A 25,672-nucleotide genomic window follows, 5' to 3' on the forward strand; every position below is an offset into this window, starting at 1 on the left:
GGGAACTGGAGCTGGCATAGCATCTTCAAACTGCAACCCTTAATAAAAGTTCAACCGTTTCGATGGCTAACATCTATCTTTAATATCGCTTTTCAATCAGAAAACAAACATTTTTATACACAGCACCCATTATACAGATCAGATTAGGAGGAAACACAAAGAAATCCCAAATCCCTGAAAGTAGACAGTACATTTTGGCAATACCTAACCATGGATGAAATTCCCTCACAAGGAGAACTGAGTCAATTGCACTGAAATAGATTACCATAGATTCAAGAATAGCCAAACAATATACATAGTGAAAAGGGTAATAAACATTGTCCCAGTCAGAAAGCAACTGTCATTTCATCAGTACAATATGTAAAAGTTATTAAACTTGAACTCACACTTGGCTATTTAAAGCTTTTAACGCAAAAGTAAAATAAACAAACAAAAGCCAATACACACAATCTAAGATAAAGTGTGAAGCTGAATGAACACAGCAGGCCAAGCAGCATCTCAGGAGCACAAAAGCTGACGTTTCGGGCCTAGACCCTTCATCCTTGCCCCATTCCCATCAGTATAATCTGCCCCAGCGTTAAATTTTCAATTCTGGCATTTTGAGCATACTTGATTTTAATCTCAACACCACTGACAGCCCTAAACTATCTAAGTCTCTCCTCTCCTCCCTGCCCCCGTATAAACATGGCCATCTAATTTCCTCTTGCATTAGGGTCTTTGAAATTAAACTCTTCAGCTTGTCTTTTTGTCATCAGCCCTAACAGCTCATTATAGATATTTTCTAATCAACCGCTGTGAATAGTTATGACATACCTACGGAACTTGAACCTAGGACTCTTGGCTCAGAGACTGGGACTCTCTCTGATGAAGGGTCCGAAACGTCAGCTTTTGTGCTCCTGAGACGCTGCTTGGCCTGCTGTGTTCATCCAGCTTCACACTTTATTATCTTGGTTTCTCCAGCATCTGCAGTTCCCATTATCGCTACACACAATCTAATCAGGTTCCCGTTATTAGTACTACTTTATTGTTTTTTAATATGTGGCCCACAGTAGCTGTCACCTGTACCTAATGTACAAAGGAAAAGCATAGTGCAGGAGTTGGTAGGGCAGAACAACCTTGACAAATTTGGTACCTCTCATATTGCCACTGACAGCAGAAATTACCAGTTTCCTATTACTAATTGAATCTACATTTCTCTATCTGATGCCTGGTCCATTAATTAGATTCACATTTCTTCTGAGATATATCATGCTCACCTCATGTTGATGTGGAAGGAGTTGTTCTTGTTAACCTCAAAGCCCCCTGACCAAGTGCAATTGGTAACATCCATCAGCCGTACACACAATAACTGATCATAATCATTTCTTGGCCAATGAAATACAACGCTGGCCCCAGGTAGAGTTGAAATGTAACCATCTGGATTCTGAGTGCCCTGAGAAAGAAAGTTCCAATTAATATTATATTGTTGTTGGATCAGGAAACTATGCAAACAAGGTTTTAAAAAAAAACCAAACATGGCCTAGGTCACAACAGGGTCTAGCATACAGTTTTGGTCAACAAACAAATCCCCAAATTAATTCGGAAAGAGCGGGGGGAATTAGGAGGCAGGAAAGGAACCTGGATGAATACAGTACCACCTTGTTCTTCACCTGTCTTCAGCTTTTGAATGGAATGACCACAAACTAGAGGGCATGCAAAATTCTGCTGTCCATGTTCTACCTCAGGACAAGTCCTACATACCCACTACTTCTGAACTGGCAGACCTACAATGGCTCTCAGTTAAGCCATGCCTCAATTTTAAAATTTCATCCTTGCTTTTAAATCCATTCTTAAAAGTCACCCATTCCCATCCGTATAATCTGCCCCAGCGTCAAATTTTTCAATTCTGACATTTTGAGCATACTTGATTTTAATCTCAACATCACTGACAACGCCAAACTACATAAGTCTCTCCTCTCCTCCCTGCCCCGTATAAACATGGCCATCTAATTTCCTCATGCATTAGGGTCTTTAAATTAAACTCTTCAGCTTGTCTTTGGTCATCAGCCCTAACAGCTCATTATAGATATTTTCTAATCAACCGCTGTGAATAGTTATGACATACCTACAGAACTTGAACCTAGGACTCTTGGCTCAAAGACTGGGACACTACCTTTATTAACTCATTTCATGGCTCTGTCTTAGGTTTCATTATTGTGCCTGTGAAGCATGTGGGTAACTTTTGTTACCTGCAGATACTATATAAATGCATTACTTCTTACCTCAAGGGTATCTTAGAATGCTTCAAATCCAAATAAACACTTCTAAAGTGCAATTATAGCTGGTTTATAGACAGAGATGCTAATTTGTAAACAGCAAGACTCCACAAAATTAGTAAATTAGATGAATGAATAATTAAACTCGTGTTGGCTATTTGTTTTAGAAAAAAACATTGGCTAAAGATACTGGAGGAGGGGACAGGGGGTGATTTCTGTGCTTTACTTGATACTATGCATGGCATATATTTTATCTCCAGCTGCCAACAGAACCTCAGTTAAATCTAAACACATCACTTCCAACAACAAATCACCTTCTCAGTAGTTTACTGAAGTGTCAGCCTAGAGGTGTCTAAATCTGAGAAAGGAACCTAAACTATGACATGAAAGGTCAGTGTGATCGAATGAGATTAATATCTAACATGCATGAAAAACCACATATTGATGTTTAGCAAACCAAAAATTAGCTGGGAGAAACAACTGGAGAAAACCAGATTCTCAACCTTGAAGATGATTGGAATAAAAGATGCATTTATACATGTACATAAAAGATAGAAAATCATACAGAGGAGGCAAATGTAGAATACTGCTTCAAATTAAATTGCAACAGCAGATTGAGGTGACAAGTTCAGAATGCTGATTTAGGAAAGATGTCAATAATTGCTTGCTAACACAATGAGTGAAATAAACTTCCAGGAAAGGTTTTGGAGATGAAAGCCTTACAATTATTTAAAATTCAGCTGAATGACAGGATAGCATTACCATAACATCTTTCCTCATGGATGAATTAAGATGAGTTGAATTATCTGCGTTGTGAGTTAAATATGCCTGTGTTGGCATAAGTTATCAATGCAAATAGAGTGCAAAACTGAACAATGTATTCAACATACAATATCAAAATGTCAAATAAGTGTTTTGGAAGGAATCAAAAACAGCTCTTAATATCACAGATGGGCCAACTGATGACTAAGTAAAGCCACTAACAATGTACAACACTGACAGAAAAAGCTGAACATATTACATTAACCGCTCAAACATCACTACCCTAGGTCTCTTTCAGATGTTTATGATGTTTTAATTTGTTCTCACTATTACAGTCTGCAAACACTACATATCAAGCAATTGTACAAATGCTTCAAGCAGCATCTAATCCTTTTCACTACTTTAATAGATAGCTTATCCAGAGGGGAATTTGGTATTTGTTTGATGTTTATTTGATAATACACCCGAAGATAAATGTTTTCTTTATATTCAGTAATACACTTCATTTTTAAATGAGAACATCAACTTATGTTGGGAACACTGGCAGAAATGATCTGGAACCATATTCCTACCTGTCCTCGAGCAAATTCTCGTTGGGCAAAGGCTAGCTTATGTGAGGATTTGTTGTCCAGCAGGTATCGGGGTGCAAAGGTCACTATGTTGGTATCTCTGTACCGCCCTCTACCTTTCCGGATATCAATTCCTAAGATGCAAAAATAAATATTAGGAGACAAATTACCAAAAACAACAAATGCTGCACTGGCTACACTGTAGTCTGTGGATAATGTGTCATTGATTGTACTTTCATTATGTTTAAGTATGATCAGCATTGTACCTTTGAAACTTGAAAAATTGTTCCTTTAGATAAGTGAAGTATTTTATTCAGACTCACCAATACTATAAATGAGTCCAGGTCTGTTGCCATGCTGAATCACTTTCACTGCTCGCACACCACTGCCTCCATCTGGAGAGAATTCCTGACACCAACCAGGAACTGCATCTGGGTGAATTCCCTTCCCAATTCTCATGGTACACCTGCAAGGGTCAGAGAGACTGGAGGATAAATCTACTCAGCCCATACAGACCAGCAAGACATGGATTCATTTCACACAGATATAAATACCACAGCTATGATCTGAAATTATTTTTAAAAAGTCTTTATTTCCAAACTCAGCATCGCATTGCTAAAATCAGATTTTCTTTGTAGAGGTTAAGAGCAGGAAGATCCTGTTCATAGTTACGAATTGTCTAAATTCACAACAATTTCCTCAGTAAATCAGATTAGCCAGGGATGTGCTTTACTGCACACTTTACTCACATGTTAGGTTGCTCTTTGTCTGCAAAGCTAAACAAGAGGGGGCTGAGGCTTCGTGCAAGCTCATGCTCCTCAAACTGTCCTGCTGCATCAGCCTTAGCATTGTCCTGTCGAAAAATTAGTGGCAGCCCTGAAGAAGATTGGAATGAAGCAGAGCATTTTAGACCACAGATTTTAATTCACCACCTGCAGGTCTACAACATTACAGCATGCACCTATAGTTACTTTGGAACTTGATTTTTTTGTTTTACCTGTCTTGTTCAGGAGCCAGTAAGGTGCAGAAATGAGTATCTTCAGGGAACCCTCTGCTCTGCATACTATGCGAATGCTCAGATTCAGCAGGCGCTTTTTGGTGTCGTAAAGGCGCATACGAACATGATAGTTAGTGGTTCCTGCTGGAATTAGGAGTTCCTTGCATACAGGAAAGTTTTCTAGTGTGATTCCTGACAAATAAATTATAATTAAAACATATTTCAAAAAGAGTTTTTTTAAAACATGTAAAAGGTAAAGGTTGCCACAGACCTACTGGACCATGGGGCTCTCTCTCTTAAATTACCTCTGAAAAGTAATTCAAGTATTTTGAAATTCTTCAACACCACCACCACTCTCCTCCTGACGCACCATCTGCGGTAACTGTGTCTGGTTTTAATTATCTTACACATCCAGGCAAATCATGTTTGTGAAAATAAAGACTGCAAATATTTAGTGCCTATTGTGATGAAAGGTACTCAATACACAAGGAATGACTTCAAACTGCTCACTAGTTTAATCAGACAAATGTTACAATCATGATGTATATAAGAACTCACAAATAATATTTATATGAAGGGCCAATTAATTTGTTTATTTCAATGGTACTGTTTTAAGGTGAAATTATGGGCCAGTACATGAGAAAAACCTTCCGCATTTCTCTGAATACTGTCATTTGAGCTTTAACGTACACCGAGAATATTCATTCAACTCTGCCATGGGGGTTAAACACAAAACTTCCCAACCAGAGATAATAATTATTCGGTGAACCAAAGTGGTAATTTGTTTTTCGTGCCAAATCAAAAATACCCATCTACTTCATTGACATTGCATCCAATTGACAATATACTGGAAATAACTTATTGCAGTTGTTGGTCATATGTTGTAACTTAGTTGGGACATGCTTTTTCAATGCACAGCAAATCTATCTGTATCTGCAGGAGAAAGTTTAAATGAGAGATCCGCTTTTCATATTTAGGGTCTCTCCCTATAAACATGGACTGTTACTCCTCCAAACGAGAGATGAAATCTATACTTCCAGCCCTCTGTTTTATTCAATCTTTTCACTGCTCAATAACATTTGTGCAAATTGACGTTAGAGAGAATTTCCTTCCAAAACCACTGGGTGTGGGCGTACCAACTGCACACGAACTGAAATGGTTCAAGTAAGTGGCTCACTACCACTTTCTCAACAGCAATTCGGGATAGGAAACACATACCCGCCTAACCCACTTCACATGAAAGAATAAATTGCCAAATATGAAGTTACTTTGGCTGAATAAAATGTACAATCATTTATTTCTATTTCACATTCGAATGAGTGCCCTCTACATTTGAGATTAATGACAGGCAAAACAATATGAAAAAACTGAAGACAGAAAAGAATTTTGACATCTTACCAAGTTCGATGTTCTGTGATGTATCAGCTGTGTGCAGCACTGCATCTTTCCCCTGTTTCAATGGCGCACGGATGGAGGTACCTTTCACATAGTAGGAAAGCTCACAGGGTAGTAGATTTGTCAGAACTAGAGTAGGTAGCAAGTAGATGGTGTGGCCTGGTTGCCGGTAAACCTGCATAGCATTGCCAGACATCAAATTTAAGGGCAGGTAGTCAGGATAGTTTTCTTTCTTCACTGCCACACAATACCTAGAAGTAATAACAAGAAATTTCAACCTATCATGAAACTCTGGCTACACACTGCATTCTTAGTAAACACTATCTTTATGCAAGATACTTAAAAGAAATAGAATGAGTTTCACAGAAGTGATCAGATAATGATAGATGCTATAAGAGGTGGATTTAAGGGGTTTAAGGAGGAGAGTCAGTTCCAGGGACAGGACTTTAGGAACAGTATTGCAAACTATGAGGCTGAAGACACTGCTAGCAAAATTGGAACAAAAGTGGGAGAAAGTATAAGACAGCTAAAGCCAGTGAAGCAGGGTGAAAGACATGTACAAACATAAGAATGAGGATTTTAAACGAGGTAGCAGACACATTTAACTCTTAGCATGTCTGTTAAAAATTGCCATACTGTTGATAAAGTTAGTGAGAGGGGAATATTTGTTCCCTAATGACTTAAGTATGCATGATAACCTTTGGTGACATTTGGTGCTACTTTTTTCTACTCATCAAAGAAAAGAATCAAATGATGTGGAAAAAGTTAGCTTTTATCTCTTCTTCCCCAGAAGATTTCATGATTTATTTTTCTACTAATTTTCTACTAAATTGAAGACGACTGCATCATTTCCAGCTTTCTGCAAGCATAAAAAGATTTGATTTCAAAGTTCCCCAAGATTGAGTTGAAACCCCAGTAGTGGTGTGGAAATCTGAAGCTGGGCTGAGGTTTTTCAGTGTTTTGGTCAGGTCATATCCAACACTGCTGCATTCAGTCCTGGTAGCCATGACTCAAGGGAGCCATCCAGGCCTTGAGGCAGTGAAGACAAGTCCACGAAAACTAATTGCTGGTGTCATATGCTCAAACTTTTAGCACTGATGTAATAAGTCAGTGCTCTTTAGTTTCAAAAAGAGAAGGTTCAAGGAATTTTATAGCAGTTTAATGAGTAACAGGTAAAGCAAATTTGAAACAAAGTCTGATACATCAAAGAAAAAGGACAGAATGGCACTGGTTCATGTTTGTGAAAGGTAAAATTAGGACAGACATCAGGGAATATTTATTTACACAGAAAGTGCTAAACATCTGGAATGCATTGCCAGGATAAGTGGAGGAAACCTGGACATTATTCTGTTAAGAAACAGCTGGTTCCTATAATATGAAATCTGTAAGTTTGGTTTTCTGTAAGAATGAGATCAAACAGATTTGAAGGATTGCCTTCAATCAAACTTATTTTATGATTCTATGTTTTCTTTTCATTTGATGAACGTGATTACTTTTTCCAAAAAATGATAAAAATTCACAGATATCAAATGCTTCGTCAAATAATCTACCATTTTAAGATTATATAAGCAATATAAAGGCCCTTTGCTGTGCTTTCACAACACCAATTTTGCTCCAATATTTGTGCAGAAAGTATAATCTTTTAAAATAATTGAAACATTTCCAGGAGAAAGCTCTAAGCAAGAGTTGGCTGCAGATTAAAGCGTTCTTTACATTGTCTCAGCAAGAATTCAGGTCAGGTATTGACCAGAACACATTTAAAGCAAGGTTTCCTCTACTCAACTCTAATAATGTGATTTTACCCCATTTTCTTTATTCCTTTCTGTTTCATTTGGTATTCCCCATCCTTTTTCAGTAAATGTTCGATGACAATTCAATACAAGGGTATGGCTCATGAGGATTTTGCCCAAACTTTGAACTGAACTGAGAACAGCAAAATTTATTTTCACTTGAACTAGCACAGAGCCTGACTATTTTGACTTATCACCTAGTTTGGATCTAAACTCAGCTTTGAAAATAGTTGAGCAGTGATTGCACTTTTCTGTACCACCCTGCCTCCTTCTGACTGTGCTTTCCTCAAGAATGGTACACAAGAATAGTTCCTAGGTGAAATGAAAACTCTTGGCAGAGAAATTAGAAGTACACCCTCTATGACAACTGTATGCTCTTTTATTCTCCAACAATTTACTTTTAATAATTTAAAAACTGTATGACTAGAAACACAAGATTAGTTTCTTTGGCAAGATCAGAGGGTCAGATGTTTCAAACAAAGCCATTGCTCAAAACTGGAATTCTCCTACGCAGTGACTAAGTATTACTTCATGTAGATTGATCAGAAATGTTATCAGGAGATTGCTGCTCATAAACCCACTCCTGCAATGTTTTGGGAATTTACAGAAAGAGGAACATCAGAAAAGGTTGTGTACCTGTAGGAGCAGTTGTCATCACAGTCTGATGAGTGACATTCACGCTTGCTGCTGTTCACCTCTCCTACTTTTGCCACACTGGTCCAATGGATAGGCGTTTTACAGAAGAACAGACCAAGACCCTTTGGTCTTGCTTGGAGACGCCATGATGTTAGGTGTAGGGGAATTGCTAATGAGTCACCTGGTAACACTGCTGGTAGCACCACAGGTTCTGAAATGATCAGAATTAAGTTTACGTAAACAATAGATCATTAAAAAAAAAACTTTGGAAGATTTGCCTGCGAAAGTAAGAGTGCCAAATACCAGTTGTGAGCCTGAGTGCATCAATAATGATGGCTCTGAGGACATGCAAGCTGAGACAAGAGGCTGAAGAGAAAGATATCCCATTTTTCTGTTCTTCCCACAATCGGTAATGAATAAGGAAGTCCATTCAATTGCTCTGAATCCATGCATTTATTATATTCTAAAGTCACACCTCCCACCACTGCACCATCCAACTGTTTCTTATATTCATTCCAGAAACTTTCTTTTCTCAACTACTCCATTTTGGAGCTCACTCCACATGCTCATTTCTGTGTGTAAAGAGAAATGTCTGAACACTTATCCTGAATTTGACTTTTAGCAGTTTGAATACATTTGCTTTTACACCCCTCACACCTTAAATTAGTATGAAGGTGTATTCTTTTCCTGCATTCTCATCTCTGTATCTAGCTGCTTAAGTATCTTTGAGACACCATATTTCTAGACAGGAAGACTCTGGTTGCCTCCAGTCTTTGATAAAAATTTCAAGCTTTTATTTCGAGCAATCAATCTTTTGGCTCTATTAATCAATCCGTGTGGAGCCAAAATGTTAAGTTTATGTTTTGGGCATCAGAGCTGGATACATTATGCAAGGCTTGAAAATTCCCAAGAACTACTGACTGATCTGGTCACATAACTTATTATTATTATCCTTATTGAAGATGATAGTAAGGGATAAACCTGAATCGTCAACACCACGGAAAAGATACTTGGATGGTTAATGAACCTAAAAGGTGACAAGTTCTAAAATCCAGATGGCTTGAATGCAAGGAGATTTAAGAAAGTGAAGACACTGATAGTAGAAGTATTTGTCGTAATCTATCAGAAAGATTGGAAAGTAGCAAATGTAACAAACATATTCAAGAAAGGAGGCAGAAAACCGGGAAGTTGAGGCTCGTTAACCTAACATCTACCACAGGTGAAGATGCCAGAATTTATTATTATGGAGATTATAGTAGGATACACAGAAAATCGCAATTTGCTAGCACAGCTAACATGGTTTTGTGAAAGAGAAATCATGTTTAACTAATCTATTGCAGTTTTCTGACTAAATAACATGCATTTAATATAAAGTGGAACCAGTAGAGGCAGTGTACTTGGATTTCAAAAAGGCATTGGCTACGGTACCCTATCAAAGATTACTGCAAATGGTGAAGAAAGTAACATGCTAGCATGGCTAAAGCATTAATTACTAACAGGAAGCACAGGAATCCGTTAAGTGATTCTTTCCCCAGGTTGGAAATCTGTCACTAGTGGAATTATACAGGAATTACTTGTAGATCCACAACTATTTACAATCAATATCAATAATAAGTGGACTGAATGCCTGGTAGCTACACTTGTCAATTACACCAAAATTGGTAGGAAAGTAGGTTGTCAAGATAAGAAGGAAAGTCTGCAAAGGAATGCAGACAGATTAAGAGAAGCCAAAAATTTGGCAAATGGAATATAATATGTGCAAATATGAACTTGTTCATTTTGGCAGCAACAGGAACGCTGCACACTTAAATAATGAGAGCAGTACATGATGCTACACATGACTCTAGGCGTTCTGATACCTAAATCACAGAAGTTACTTTTGTGTGCACAGCATGTGATTAGGAAATCAAATCAGAGTGTTATCATTTCTGGCAAGCAGAATGGAAAATAAAAGTAGGCATGTTTTATAGCAGATACACAAGGTATTGGTGAGACCACATTCAAAATACTGTCTAGAGTTTCAGTCTCCTTGTTTGAAAAAGATGCAATTATTTTAAAAGGATTCAGCGAAGGTTCACTCGACTCATTCTTCACATTAAGGGCTTCATTTATAAAGAAATGCTAAACAGTTTGGACATATGCCCATTGGAATTTAGTGCGTAGAGTCAGTACTACAATTTTTTAATTGAAATGTTAAAGATCTGAGGAGTCTGGATGGGTTGGCTATTTCCTCTTTATTGAAACTAAGGTACAATATTGAATAGGATGTCTCCCCCTTTTTAAAAGAGAAATGAGTTTTTTATTCCCTCAAAGGCTTGTTAATGTTTGGACTTCTCTTCTCAGAAAGAGATGCAATCTGGGCCTCTGAATTTATTTAAGGTTGAATCAGATGAATTTTGACCTGATGTCCAGCCAGCTGAGCTAACTGATGACTCCCAGAATTGAGAAGAAACTCAGTTATGATAAACCAGGGTTATGAAACAATTTTTGTTCGTGCTAAGTCACTGAAATACTTAATAATCAATTAATAAAAAGCTTTCTTCGAAAATGTAAAATCGCAAGTGCTCACTGTCACCACCAATAGGATTTATAAAGAAATTCCCAATTTAAATGGTGCGGATAATTTATCCAATTTATAATAGCAGTTTATAAAGGATGTGAAAAACAGTAGTTTATGACAGAAACAAGCTGGTTGCTTTTAAACAGGGCATAAACATATCTAAAACATGATATCAGTCTCTAATGTCTGTTGTGGATAGCTCATGTGCCTACACTGTAATAGACTCAAAGCCAGATGATTCTTGCTTTGTAGAATTGCCATACTGTCGAGGAATAGATTGCTACATTGATAAGTAACTTACTGTCTGGAGCAGATGGACTATCCAGTCTCAGTTCCATAGGTACTTCCAATTTGTTTTTCACAATTAGTGCCGAACGGACAGTTATTACTTTTCTTGCACTTCCCTCTAGAGTCACAGAAAACACAACCCGAACTGGAGGCAGTGCTGAGAACTACAGGATGAGATCAAACAATGTTAGGTAATGCTTTATCAATAAAATGTTACAATCTATCAAGTACAATACAAAGGATCTGGTCTATAATATTTCCCACATGTAGAACACAACTAGCATTTCAGTCTAATGTGCATTTAGAGAAACTCTATAAACTGAAATCCCAAGAGAGCACAAAACAGACCTGAGCATATTAGCACCTGCACTTATATCAATTTTGGGTTATATATAGGGCAGAATTCCATATGACTCACTTATTGGGTGAAAACTAAGCACTGAATTACTAAATTAATATTAGAGCACAATGGTAATTTGCTACTTTGTGCTAAAATACTGACTTGTAACCTGCATTAACAGTTTGGAGCTATTTATATCCGGTAGAAACTAAGTACTGAGATTATTAAATTTGATAATGTTAAACTCATTTCAAAACCAGATGCATGCAAGGAAGAAGCTGCAGTTAGAATCATATTAATAGGATAAAAATGAGTGAACTGGTCTTAACACTGACAAATACAGCAGCCAATTTAATCACAGCCTGAAGTGGAAAACGTGATGCATGCCCAGTTAAGTTGATTTTGGTGGTGTTGGTTAAGAGGAGATTATGAGCCAGGGGAAAAAAAAGACAATTTCCTGCTTTTCATTGGTTGGTGCAACAAAAACTTGCACAAAACAAGTAGAAAGAAGTTTAAATGTAATGCTTCATCCATAACTGTCACCTCTCACAATATAGCCCTTCATAAATGCACTCAAATCTCAGGTTTACTTAAGTTTCAATTACTGCGACTTGAACACACAAACTTCTAATGCAAATAAAGCAGGGTAAAACTGGGAAATAAAATCAATAGATGAATGGGAATTATAATTAAATATGATTGTCAGAACATAAATCATAAACCAGATCATTAAAGTCATATACATTCCATAGTTGATAACAGTTTCTTTTACATTAAAAAGCCCAATAATTTAAAACATTTCATAAAATAGCACAATAAAATGGGAACTGAGCATTCAAAGTTAAATAATTTGAAACAGCTGACTTTAAAGGTAGCGTGTAATTTCATAATGGATGTACAGTTACAGAACCAATGCTTACATAGACATGTGGATGTATTATATTGGTCTTGCTAATGGGGCTCCCAACCTGCAGTAGAGAGAAGACAGATTTGCATTACAGATGCATCTAATGCTGTTTTTTTGTCAATGGCTGGAACAATAAAATCTTGCCCATTTGATGTTGATGTAAATTGTAGCACACACTTACTTTGTTACCAAAATTGTGAGGGCAGTTTTAACCTTTTTAGCAGGAAATGGACAGGATCAAAATTAAAATCTGCTACACTTCCTCAGACGTCAATGGGCAGCTGATCTCATTCAGTTAAGTGTAGTACAAATTATGATGAAAGATTTCCTAGGATTTACTTTAGTCCATACCTTCAGGGGATATCGCAATGAGTGGAAAGGAGACACTAACTGAGCACCACAGCTCAATCCAAAAATGCCATACTCAACAGACAGAGCAAGAGAGAACAATGTTAACTGTACCTTTAGGAGTTTGGTCTTACAACTTGCGTAGTATCTAGTTAGTTAATATATCGTCCTCGCTAACCCAAGGACCTTCCTTGTCACTGAGTGTCAACACCCTCTAAACCCGCATATTCAACAACTGCAGCACTTCAGGTGTCTTGATATTTCACATACGTCATTTGGTATATGCCTGTCTCGAATTTAAAAGCAAACGATTGTTTGTAAAACTGTATTCTGAAGCGGCTGCTGCTTCAAAGTTTGAGATAATCAAGCCCTTGCTCGAAAGTATACAGTCTCAAAATTATATACGTCTTGACAAATGGCATGCTAGCAGTACATAATACACACCATGGAGGACTGGTTATTTCGATCAGGTGCTGCACATCGGAAGAAGATGCCAACTTTGTCCACAGACACTGGACTCACTTGCTCCCAACCATTCACCCGGACCAACAGCTGGTGAATCTTCAACTCATGAGTGTGCCTGTCAGTACAAAAGAAAGAATGTGTAGCTACTGTGTCTTACACAAGCAAATTATAACACAAAGATTTTACATAAAAATGCCACCATGACTAAATGTACAGTTAATGTGATTACTTTTTAACAGTGAGATATAAAAAGTCTGTAGAGTCAGTACTACGTTACCTTTTTACACTCACCTGTGTCTTAGCTTTTCCCTGGCTTCAAATTCAAAAGGCACTTCTTCTCCAGGGAGTACCTCGCTCCATTGGCTAACATTGTGTGTGTCATCAGGTTCTGCAACAGATTCTTCATGTACAAAACCTGGACTCTCACTGTGAGAAAGTGCCACTCTACAATGGAAAACAACCGCAACGCATATATCAATGCCAGTGTATTATAACATGATCGCTCAGAGCCAACCTGCACGCTCCGTCAGTTTAATCAAATGGTAATGTGTTTCTTGGCTTCTGAGAACTTCAAACTCTGCAGCCATAAAAACTGAAAGAGCTTTATTTGGGACGAAATCAGGGCACCATCTGCTTGTTGAATAATTTAGTGAATGTGGCTCGGTTAGGTCGGAAGTCAATATGTCAAATGTAACAATACGTGTGGGGCAGCACTGTGGCTCAGTGGTTAGCACTGCTGCCTCACAGCGTCAAGGACCCTGGCTCAATTCGAGCCTCAGGCGACTGTGTGGAGTTTGCATGTTCTCCCTGTGTCTGCGTGCATTTCTTCTAGGTGCTCCAGTTTCCTCCTGCAGTCCAAAGATATGTAGGTTAGATGGATTGGCTATACTAAATTGCCCACAGTGTCTAGGGTGAGAAATGCAGAGATAGGGTAGAGGGTGGCTCTGGGTGGGATGCTCTTTGGAGGGTCAGTGTGGACTCGATGGGCTAATTGGCCTGCTTCCACACTGTTGGGATTCAGTGATAATGAAGCATTAGCCTTTTCTGCTGCTACTTCATTTATGAGGCTTGAATATTTATTTGCAGCCTTTACATCAAAACTAACAGGTAATGGGGCATCAAGGGTAAATATCACTTAGAGATGGTAGTAAATACTAATTCTTTTGAGTGAAAATCATATAGATTTCTTTCAGAAAATATTCTGGGATACAATGCAACAAATTTTGAGCCTTTAATAAAGTGAAGTGGTAAAATGGATTAAGGGATAGGTATTCAGCGTTGCGGTAACAAACGCTTAAGGGGATATTTCAGAATCCACATAATAGCCAGGCAGTCCAGCAAGTAAGAAAAATATTTAAGGATGAACTTGCCAACCATGCTTAACTAGAAATGTTAAAGATAGTATCAAACATAAAGTAGTAGTATGTAATTCTGCAACGTCAGGAAGCAGCTCAGAGATTGGACAAAATATATAAACAGCAAAGAATGGATGAAAAAAAATAGAATAAGACAGAAAACTGGCCAGAAATATAAAAGGAGATGAGAGTTTCATTTTAAGAAAAACAAATTAATGAAGTGAGCATTAGTCCTATAAGAACGTGATCTTGAAAGATAGAATGCCAAATCAGGAAATGTCAAATGGACTGAACAGGTATTTTGCATCAGTTTTCACTGTACAGGATAAGTAACATCCCAAAAGTAGTCAAAAGTTAAAAAAATGGAAGGGAGGAAAGAACTCAGGAAAACTACAATTCTCAAGGAAATAATACCGAATAAATTGTTGATTCCACAGTCTGCCAAGTGTCAAGATCCTGAGGAATCTCATCCCAGGGTTTAAAAAGATGTGGCTAGTGAGGTAATTGATGAGTTAACATCGATCAAAAGAAAAATGTGAGAAAATATTATTAAAGAACTTACAGAGGGGCATTTAGATGAGATACTACCTCCCAAACCTACAACTATTGCCACTCATAAAAACAGAGAGCCGATTCATGGAAACACCCTCCATCTTCAAGTTCTCAAAGTCGCACATCATCCTGACTTGCAATTATATTGCTGTTCATTCACTGTCAATGCATCAAAATCCTGGAAGGTCCTTCCTTTCAGTGTCATGGGTAAAACTACACAACATAGACTGCAGTTCTTCAAGAAGGCAGCTCATCATCACCCTCTCCAGGGTAATTAGGGAAGGCCAAATGCTGGACTTGCCAGCGGTGGCCCCATCCCTGAAAGAATAACATATTCTGGGATTTACAAATGTCAAGACAAAAACTATTAACCTTGTGGTTTACACTGAAAACCAGATCAAACATATATAATGGAAAATCTACACGTTAATAATTACAGGAAAAAGAGTACATGAATTGTTATACGAAACAGATTTTATACCTAGTTGGAGTAGTTGTGAGCGTGGCAAACCACATGGTGCAACCAGTGTGGTTCCTGAGGGCATATGGCACAAATGGCTGCCGTCTTTTTGGTATCTTTCCTTCTGCTGCAAGAAGAACAAATGTGTTAGAATGGAAGCCGATGGCCAATTTCCAGCTGGATTCTTAAATCTCCTATTTGGAACTTCTGACTAAACAAAAAACTGAAAAGTTATGCTGATATTTTACACATACTGAAAACACTTGGTAACATTTTTGTTCGGTACTTTTAATATAGTACAAACCTATTAAAAGTTAATTGGCTAGTACCTAATTTAATGGGCTAAAGCAGCAATTGCCTTAAACGTGCTAGCTCTGCAGGGTGGGATTTCAGGGCTATAATTTAACATTTCTTCAAAATTAAAATAGTGAAGCCCTTTTTTAATAGAATTAAGATGAATGACATTCAGACAATTGTGCACCTTTTGGGTAAAAATATAGAGTTAATATAATTTATACTACATCAAAAAAATAGAGATCTCACAAAGCCTGTGTGGCTAGTCTAACATTAACTTGCTTCCAGGAGATGGACCAGCAATTTGAATAAAAGACTCTTGTAGAAAATTTGTGCTTTCTGAGATGCAACTTGTATTTTTGATAAATTTTCAAAAGTGCTTGGGTGAGCTTCTGAAAGCCCCTCATTTGAGAAGAGCAATCAATCAATCTTAGAAGTGAAGACAGAAAATGTTGAAATACTCGGGCAGCTCTGGCAACACCAGGACAGAGAAAAACAGATTTAAAATTTCAGGTCTCTGACTGACCTTTAAAGGGTCAGATTTGAAACATTAATGCTTTTTTTTCTCATTAGACATTGGTAGACATGTTAAGTATTTCCAACATTTTGGTTTTAGCATCCCCCCCGCCCCAGACTTCCTGCATCCAGGCCCTTAGCTTATCCTTTTCGCAACTTTTCCACTTATTCCTCCCAAGTTGCAAGCACATATTATTTCTCCTCACTGTGGAATGTAAGAACCATCATACAATATTATACACATATTGCTCTCTCATTCAGTGCTGTGAAATTCCTTCAATCTTCCCCTCCTCTTCTGATCTAGGCTTTAAAGAATTAAATGTAGCAACTAGCTTCCTGATTTGTCACATAATTTGCAAAGTGTTAGAAAAAAAAAGTGGCAATTTACACATTGAGTTTTAGTCCTTTACACAAATTTCTCAGTTTAACGGCTGCTTTGCGACAATACTTTGACCTAGTTAAGAGTGGGGGCTCCAAATTGCAACTAACATCCCTTTTGATCAAACATCAGTATCGGTTCTGATTTAGTGCAACTTGGTTATAGAAAATAAGCTATAAAGAGCAAGACACTACTTCAAAAGATGTTGAGATCAAGCCACAAGGGTCTGTCACAGAAAAGTGAAAACAGTAGTGTGGGAAAGAGAGATGATCTAAGAGTCAATGCAAAGATTCAGGGCTGTTAACATCCAAAACAATGTCAGAGTCAAGGCATATTTAAACAGCTGTATTACCAGTAGAAATAAAACAAGTTTTGCAAAATACAAGTTATTCTGAAAGCTTTTAACAGTACAATTAAGCACTGGTTTCCCACATCCAGTACTCAGAAGCACCCTGGTGATTCATGAAAGAAGTCTGATACTAATGCATAATTCTTCCACCCAAAAGACATGCATAATGTTTCACAAGTGGGCTTGATACAAATCACACATGTTGTGTTTCTGTACATAAACGCAGACCAAACTCAGTTCAGTTTCTATTACAGTATGTTGTTAAGCTTGCTGTCATTAGCTTACAAATGTGGACTTCTGAAAATTCCTTTCTAGATATCTTAATACTAAGACTCAGCTCCCCCAACAGATTCAGTACCACTGGCATGGGCACTATTGTTGACACATAATAGTTAGTAGACAGTCATCTATTACAGCCAAAAATATCAAGTAACGAGAGGTGACATTATTAACTACTAACACTGAAAATCAGGAAGATTTTGTCAAAAATATTCTAATTTCTTCAACTTGTAAAGATTCATAACTTAGATTTTTATAACAATAGAAAAAAGAAACGCAAGCCTATATTGTACATTTAATGTATCAGAACATAACACATTATTTCAGCTTAACATTGGGCACAGGATGTAAATCTTATGATTTAGGGCACTCAAAACAGAATCTTGCCTGACAGGAGATGTTGAGGTAAATGTACAAGATTTGTGGCCTTTCCAACTTTCTGGCTTTCAATTTTAATAGCCAGAATACCAGAAGGGTTGCAATTTGTGTGTGCTGACCTCCAGACTGGATTGACCTGTCCACTGAGGCTCTGCACCACGATCATTAATGTGAAAATTGACTAACAGAGTTCACCCTTTTGATCAGTATAATTGAATAATTACCTAAAAAATGGTTTGGTCCTGAAGAAGCACAATATAAAAAGAGAAAGAGTAATATCATACAAGAACAGTTATCACAGAAGCAAAATATTTATTGTACAGACTGATAAAACATATTCTTAAAATAACTAAGTATCTGTCCAACAATCCTGGCCTTCGACTGAAATTAGAGCCGCTTAACTGCAAAGTTTCTGTCTGAGATGAATTTCCAGTGTGCTTGCACAGAGTTGCAGATTTACTTTTCAAACAGATACATGAACTTGCTATTCTTAACGGTAATGCTTCTCAAATTACAATCTGGGTGCTCACTGTAGCATCTTAATATGCAGATGTTCGGAAACAAAGGAGGGAAACTGAACATACGCATTACAGCTCTAATGAAGTGTCACTGGATTTGAAATGTGTTAACAATCTTACTTCAGTAATTACTACAATTTCAAACCTATCTTGCAATACTAAGCAGCATCACACAAGGCTTGGTCTGATGCTTATAGCAACTGATTTTAATAACCTCCAGAGTTTTTAAAATAGGTGAGAAAGATTTAGTTTGGAACATATAGCATGCAACAGGCTCACAAGAAATGAGGTGACTTTCAAAACTTTCCACTCAATCAAATTACTCGAAAATTGCTGTAATAAATAAAAGTGAATTAGCAAAACTAATAACCCAATTTTTTTCTGTATCAAATCATTATCACATTCACTGCAATTCAAAGTATCACGCATAAGATCATGTGCTATTTATTACAAAATTATTTAACCATCTCCCTGGGTCAATGTACAAAGACTTGGTGATATTATTGTAATAATTAAATGAGAAAACTGCCTGCCTGACTGCCAAATTTGTGAAGAGTATGCCACAGCAATTTAAACAAATATCTGCTTCAGTATGCTTAACTTATCTTTCTCACATACTTTCACAATATAGTGCTGGGATTTAATGTCAATTTTTGGGGTTATCAGAACTATGGCAATGTCTGGAAATTACATACAATACAAAACAATGGTGAGACTGCCTTCCAATTGGAGTAGTGCTTCAGTTAACAGATACTTGGTAGAAAAGTAAATGTATTGGTCTCAATATTAATGAATGGGTGAGCTCAATTGAAGGTGGTGAACATAGCAAGTCAGAGACATGCAGAGCCTCATTCTAATGACTCTGCTGAGTTATTTGCACTGACCGAATGTCTGATTAGCAAGCAGGAGTTGAAATTTCATCAGCAGGCAGCTACAGCTGGGAACCTACGACAATGGTCCCCTAAAGTCAGTAGAAAAAGAGCTATGCAAGATATTGTAATTTCTGGATGCGGTGGAGCCAAAAGGACAGGCCTGGTGGTGCAGGACGCTGTGGCTGGAAAGACCCCAAAGACAGCATAAGCACAGACATCCTGATCCTTCACAGGCACACACAGTTCTAAAAAGATCAGACCTCTAACATTTGACGCACCCAGTTGGTGCTCCTGCCTCGAATTGCTGCTCACATCATATATACAGTCCTGTGACATTTAAGTGTAGCAGGCCCACAAATGTTTTTTGTTGGAGCCTTGTTCAGTGGCCTGATTTGGGACCAGGATGTAGAAGTCTGAAACTATTACCTTTCCCACACACCATTCTACCTGGCCAAGGTGACTAGGGTGGCAGAAATGTAGAATTAATCCCATTAATTAGACAAACTTGGAAATCCCACTTTTGATGATTCTTTTCGATTGACCAGTTAAGGACTGGTTACAAAACAAGGTATTAAAGTAAAAAGTGTAGTTGCAGAGCAGCAGTAGGAACAGTCTTCAGCTAGTACAATCTCCTCTTCACTGCTAAATGAAGCAATAAAACAAACTGACCAGTGAAGTAAGATAGTCAATAGATACCAAGAGCAGATGTAAAAAAATGCTATAAACACAGATCAGAAAAACAAAGGGGAATTCTATGCTGCAGTCTCATCAGTATTTAGACTGAAACCACGCATAATAAAATATTAAAAGGTATCACCTGATTTGTTTTCGTTGGTACATCTCACTACAACTTATCTGATAAAAGACTGGATATTTTCTTCACTTCTTCCCATTCCCTGGTACAGTACCTCTGGCAAATATCTGCCGCTCTAGGTTTGTCAGACTGGCAGTGCTTCTAGTTCTAAGATAGGCAAGAGGGTTGCCTGACAGAGAAAAAGAAGTCTAGTTAGAATGAAAAAGTTGAACTCATCCAGGCAACATAGTAAACAGAAAATAATGTGGTGCAGATTTAAATGAAGGAAAGAAATAAAAGATGAAGATGAATGTAACATTCAGGGAGATGTGATAATTCAAATCTGAGCTTAGTATTGTCATATCTATTAATGATATTTTAATAGTGATTTCAATTTGCTTACTCCCGACTTGACACATTATGGATTTTGTGCAGTGCTGAATCTATACTACTCTCAATGATAGCTAACAACTTTGTAATTCAAGTGATTTATGCAGTCTTTTTCTACCCTGGTGACATTAATAACATTTGAGAAGATGCACCAAATGAAACTTTTATTTGACGTTTTTTTTTAGTTTTTCTCACTTTGAAATTTAAATAGGACTGCAGATAAATCTTGTTATAGCTTGCATCAAATTTTGTATTGTGCCTTGCCTAGTAGGTAGCTCTTTGAGAAAGACTGAGATAGAAACAAACTAATTAATGTAAATACCTTCCACTGGCGATGCCAAAACTAAAATAACTGCATGACTACAGAAAGCCCCAGGAGTTTGGAAATATTTGTTTCCTGATAGATTCAGTGATTTAAATAATCTTCTGCAATGAAGTGCTTTTTTTATGCTGATTGTTTACCACCTAGTTTATAATTTTAATAAGCTAGATTTCTAGATTGTTGTACAAGATACCATAACATGGTGTTTCTTCCAGGAGATGGATAAGATTGGAGCATGTGTTATCTCTAACGAGTGACATACACGTGTTTCTGTGCAAGCCTGGGCAACAACACCTCAGAGATTAAGTAAAGCAGGCCATGGAGGTCATAGAACTATTTATTCTCAATACTGAATTTGAGAGAAAATAAACATTCAGTCAAAAACAGAATGACTTCTGGAACAGAGTCAAAATCTTGGAATTTCCTCCTTAAAGGCATTGTGAATCTCCCTACATCACGTGGACTGCAGCAATTCAAAAAGGCAGCTCAACACCACCTTCTCAAGAGCAATTAGGGGCAGGCAATAAATGCTGGCCAACCAGCAATGCCAACATCTCATGAGTGGATTTTAAAAACAGATATATAGTTAGAACAACTATAAATTATATTCCCAGTCTCCACTGACACCTACGAAGGGATTTGTTTTCTAAAGTTTCAAAGAGTTATCCAGAGGAGCTACATCCAATAGCTCACATTTAGTGTATGTTTATAAACCTTCTCTTAGTTGATTACTTCGATAGAAGCTTAACTCTGGAATGTAAATAGGACTGAAAGAAATTACAACTCAAAATCATAATTATTAGAGACAATTTAAGTGCTGCATCTATTCTTCTAAACCCCCAGAAGTTGCATTTTCCATAAGTATGTTTACTTTTCAAGTTCCAACAATGCAGCGTCTTACAGAACAGAATGATCTTAAATCTTAGAAAAAGGTTGCTTCACTACCTTACAAGCGTGGCATCTTTCATCAGATCACAGTAACCATAAACGATAAGCCTTCATACCAGCGCCACATGTACACAAATCAGCTATTGCCGGTAAGCAGACGTCCAATAACAAGAAAGCAGGAAGAACTTGCACTTTTACATTTCTTTTTCAGCTCTCTGAGAAGGTGTCTGAAAGAACTTCACACAGAATGAATTGCTTGGAATTCCACCAACTCTTGATGTCTGAGCAAATGTAAGAATCATTTGATGTGTAGCAATAATGTGAAAGTCTAGTCAGCCCTTTCTTGGTGATATTGGTTAAGGAAGGAAGTGTGATAAAGCACTGGGAGAATCCCTCTGATGCTCCGTTTATCGAGCTGACCTATAGGAATGTTATAAATCAATGAGGTATGTACAGTCAAGAAGGGAGAACCCTGGAGCAGTTTACATGGCCAGTTGGTTTAGATTTCTGTTAATAAGGAGCAGTGTCATGGCACACAATTTAAGGGATGAAACTGTACACCAGGTTACATTAAGAGGCTAAAACAGCAGGCCCTCAGGAAGAGTTACCAGACCTGAAACTTTAACTCTGATATTTTCTTCACTGATGCTGCCAGACCTGCTGAGTTTTTCCAGCAACTTCTGTTTTTGTTCCTGATTTACAGCATCTGCAGTTCTTTTAGTTTTATTTTACATCAGATACTAATAACTTCATTACAATAGTCAAGCTGTACCTTGTCTTGCCTTCATTTAAACTAGAAATGGATGGGCTGAGGTCTTGTTTCACACTTTCAAAATTCTAATATGAGACCTCACCCCAACCCCAGGGTGTTAAAATCCAGATATGACCAAATACTTTTTGAAATCTCATTCATCCTGTCAGGCCTGCCCTTGACTCTCGTCCCCCATTACATGGTTGATCCTTAATGACTTCAAGTTCAGTACAGATAATCACTAAATGCTGCCCGGTTAGTGACACCTAACAAACATTTTTTGAAAAATGAACAGCTTTTTAAAAAAATTGAACCTGCTGTCAGTGGCCACAGATACTTAAAGCTAAGGATCAAGAGATTGACAATTGAATGATTATGTTACAGACATAGCTACAAGAAATTCACTCTGCAGTATACCAATATAACACACAGCAACTAAAGCTATAAGGTCTACTTTAAATTGACTGAGCAACATCATTAATGAGAATGAACATCTAGGACAAAGCAAAGTTAAAAACAATGTTGTTTACAGTTAATTTGCCAAACAAATTGTGAAAGAGTGCAGTTAATGAAATAAAAAGTGAAGGATGGATGAAGATAATTTCAAAATTTACATTAAACAATAGTTAAGACGTAAACAGCTGTTTCATAGTTTTACAAGTTGTTGAACAAATGCAGTAGTTATCAAAACATTAGCCAAATTGTTGTTAATACAGAAATCTTAGCTATATAACAAACTATAAATGTTCATCTGCTCCATATTAACAATTTGATTTTCATTTAACTTCAATATTGAACTGAAACTGAAAAGTTCAAAACCAATCAAGTTGTAATTAAAAAGGGAAGTCTTGACTATAATATTTCCTTTCTATGCAAGGAAATAAGTCTTAACCTAATCCCTAAAAGTAGTAAATGTTATCATTGGCTTGCTTGATGATCTCTGTGCCAATATGCTGATGAGAATTATAACTGACCTCCTTATAGCTCCCAGATTGGGCATCAAAGCAGCCCGATGGCCATTCTGATAACTTGAGATTCCACTGTGCAGGTTGGCAATGTACAAGTTATTAAAATGTAAAGAAAGTAAGGTTAAGGCAGATATTGCTTCTTTAAAAAGAGAATCACTTTGAAGAAACCCTCTTCCAAAATTGCTGTTAGATATTTTACACTGCATCACCAACTTCATATATTCACCAACTGACCCCGTCCCAAAAACATTCAATGTTTGGTCTCAACTACTTTCTTTGGCAGAGCACTCCACCAACCTTAGACCGTGATCCCAGTTCTGGACTCCCCAGTCATCTGAAACATCCTTCCTTCGGTTGTCATGCCTTATCTTATGATTCTGGCTATAATTCTTTAGATGGTCCTGGAATGATGACAGCAGGAGTTGTAGACAGGAGTACACATGTTGGCTAATTCTCTAACCCCTGCTTCCATCTTGCAAACTCTGCTCCATGAGTTAAATGCTTATGACATTGTGTATTAAAATTCCCTAGCCTATAATCCTGGGTTGATAGGAGAACGCAACATAGTCAAGACTATAGATCACACAAAGGTGGCCTTTCAGTCAATTTGGAGCAGATAACTTAGACAAGTTTGACAATTACAGCTTTAATGGTTTTCTTTTTCAACAACTAACCATGGAATTAAACTTCCTATCCTCTGCACGTACTTACTCTGTCCGAGCATTAATGGATCGAGGTACATCCCTGTCCTCCACTGAAATGTTCTTGGACACTCCTTTTCTTCCTTCTTGCAGTAATCAGCAATCCAGGATGCTTTCGTCCTTTTATACTGCTCTGTAATACAACACACGCCGCAACAGTAACAAGGGAGGAAAGGGATTGGAATTTCTACTCAGATTTAATTACATCATGATTTAATTACATCTTAACTCCCTTTATCGTATCCTATTTTTATGCTTTGTAAAATTAAACGTTACATATCAGAGGCTGTGGATGTGATGTTCAATATGTACCAAGTTAGTTTATTTCAACTGGGGTTCTGTCTTCCAGTAGGGCCACAAGGAAGGTCAATTCAAGGAATGGAGAGCAAATAGCTTCCGTTAAGAACAGATAAATAGTTCCAAAGGAAAAAATATAACATTATAGGTGCTGGAAACCTGATAAAGAAATAGAAAATATTGGAAACATCAAGTCAATTAACATCTGTAGACAGACTTTTCATCAAAACTCCTTGTTCTCCAAGACACCTCCCAAGTAAACAGAGAAACAGGAAGGGTACAAAATGCCAGATGAACATAAGGTAGTGATGTACAGAAACATATTTCACGCTATATGGGCAAAAATACAAGCTACCACATTGGCATGCACAGAAATCCGGATACTGCTACTTACACATCAAAGAACAAAAGAACGAAGAAACCTACAGCACAGGAACAGGCCCCTCGGCCCTCCAAGCCTGCGCCAATCAAGATCCTCTGTCTAACCTGTCATCTATTTTCTAACGGTCCGTGTCCAATTGCTCCCTGCCCAAAGACGCTAACGTGTCTGCGTCTACCACCTCCGCTGGTAATGCGTTCCAGGTATCCACCACCCCCTGTGTAAAGAACTTTCCACGCATATCTTCCTTAAACTTTCCTCCTCTCACTTTGAACTCATGACCCCTAGTAATTGAGTCCCCCACTCTGGGAAAAAGCTTTTTGCTATCCACCCTGTCTATACCCCTCATGATTTTGTAGACGTCAATCAGGTCCCCCCTCAATCTCCATCTTTCTAGTGAAAATAATCCTAATCTACTCAACCTCTCTTCATAGCTAGCACCCTCCATACCAGGCGCCATCCTGGTGAACCTCCTCTGCACCCTCTAAGCATCCACATCCTTTTGGTAATGTGGCGACCAGAACTGCACACAGTACTCCAAATGTGGCCAAACCAAAGTCCTGCACAACTGCAACATGACCTGCAAACTCTTGTACTCAATACCCCATGTACTCAATACCCCACCCAATGAAGGAAAGCATGCCATATGCCTTTTTGACCACCCTATTGACCTGCATTGTCACCTTCAGGGAACAACAGACCTGAACACCTAGATCTCTCTATTCATCAATTTTCCCTAGGGCTTTTCCATTAACTGTATAGTTTGCCCTTGAATTTGATCTTCCAAAATGCATCACCTCGCATTTGCCCAGATTGAACTCCATCTGCCATTTATCTGCCCAACTCTCCAGTCTATCTATATTCTGCTGTAATCTCTGACAGTCCCCTTCACTATCAGCTACTCCACCAATCTTAGTGT

General features: G+C 37.7%; 1 protein-coding gene across 6 annotated transcripts in view; it reads right to left on the minus strand.

Annotated features, from left to right (window-relative positions):
- Positions 1–25,672, minus strand: part of vps13d (vacuolar protein sorting 13 homolog D) — a 276,898-nt gene that overhangs the window by 117,982 nt on the left and 133,244 nt on the right. For 3 of the 6 annotated variants that reach the window (XM_048561113.2, XM_048561115.2, XM_048561112.2), the window contains exons 38-52: positions 24,088–24,210; positions 20,173–20,247; positions 18,099–18,116; positions 15,701–15,806; positions 13,604–13,756; positions 13,292–13,427; positions 12,513–12,560; positions 11,266–11,416; positions 8,405–8,615; positions 5,982–6,229; positions 4,584–4,775; positions 4,336–4,462; positions 3,910–4,052; positions 3,590–3,720; positions 1,257–1,432 (exon numbers count right to left, since the gene is read on the minus strand). In XM_048561113.2, the coding sequence (XP_048417070.2) occupies positions 1,257–1,432; positions 3,590–3,720; positions 3,910–4,052; positions 4,336–4,462; positions 4,584–4,775; positions 5,982–6,229; positions 8,405–8,615; positions 11,266–11,416; positions 12,513–12,560; positions 13,292–13,427; positions 13,604–13,756; positions 15,701–15,806; positions 18,099–18,116; positions 20,173–20,247; positions 24,088–24,210 (2,038 nt within the window). The remainder of the gene's footprint in view (positions 1–1,256; positions 1,433–3,589; positions 3,721–3,909; positions 4,053–4,335; positions 4,463–4,583; positions 4,776–5,981; positions 6,230–8,404; positions 8,616–11,265; positions 11,417–12,512; positions 12,561–13,291; positions 13,428–13,603; positions 13,757–15,700; positions 15,807–18,098; positions 18,117–20,172; positions 20,248–24,087; positions 24,211–25,672) is intronic. The other 3 variants (XM_059638090.1, XM_048561116.2, XM_048561114.2) reach the window with 2 other exon arrangements.

Source organism: Stegostoma tigrinum, chromosome 28, assembly GCF_030684315.1.
Source record: "Stegostoma tigrinum isolate sSteTig4 chromosome 28, sSteTig4.hap1, whole genome shotgun sequence".
Classification (NCBI taxonomy): domain Eukaryota; kingdom Metazoa; phylum Chordata; class Chondrichthyes; order Orectolobiformes; family Stegostomatidae; genus Stegostoma; species Stegostoma tigrinum.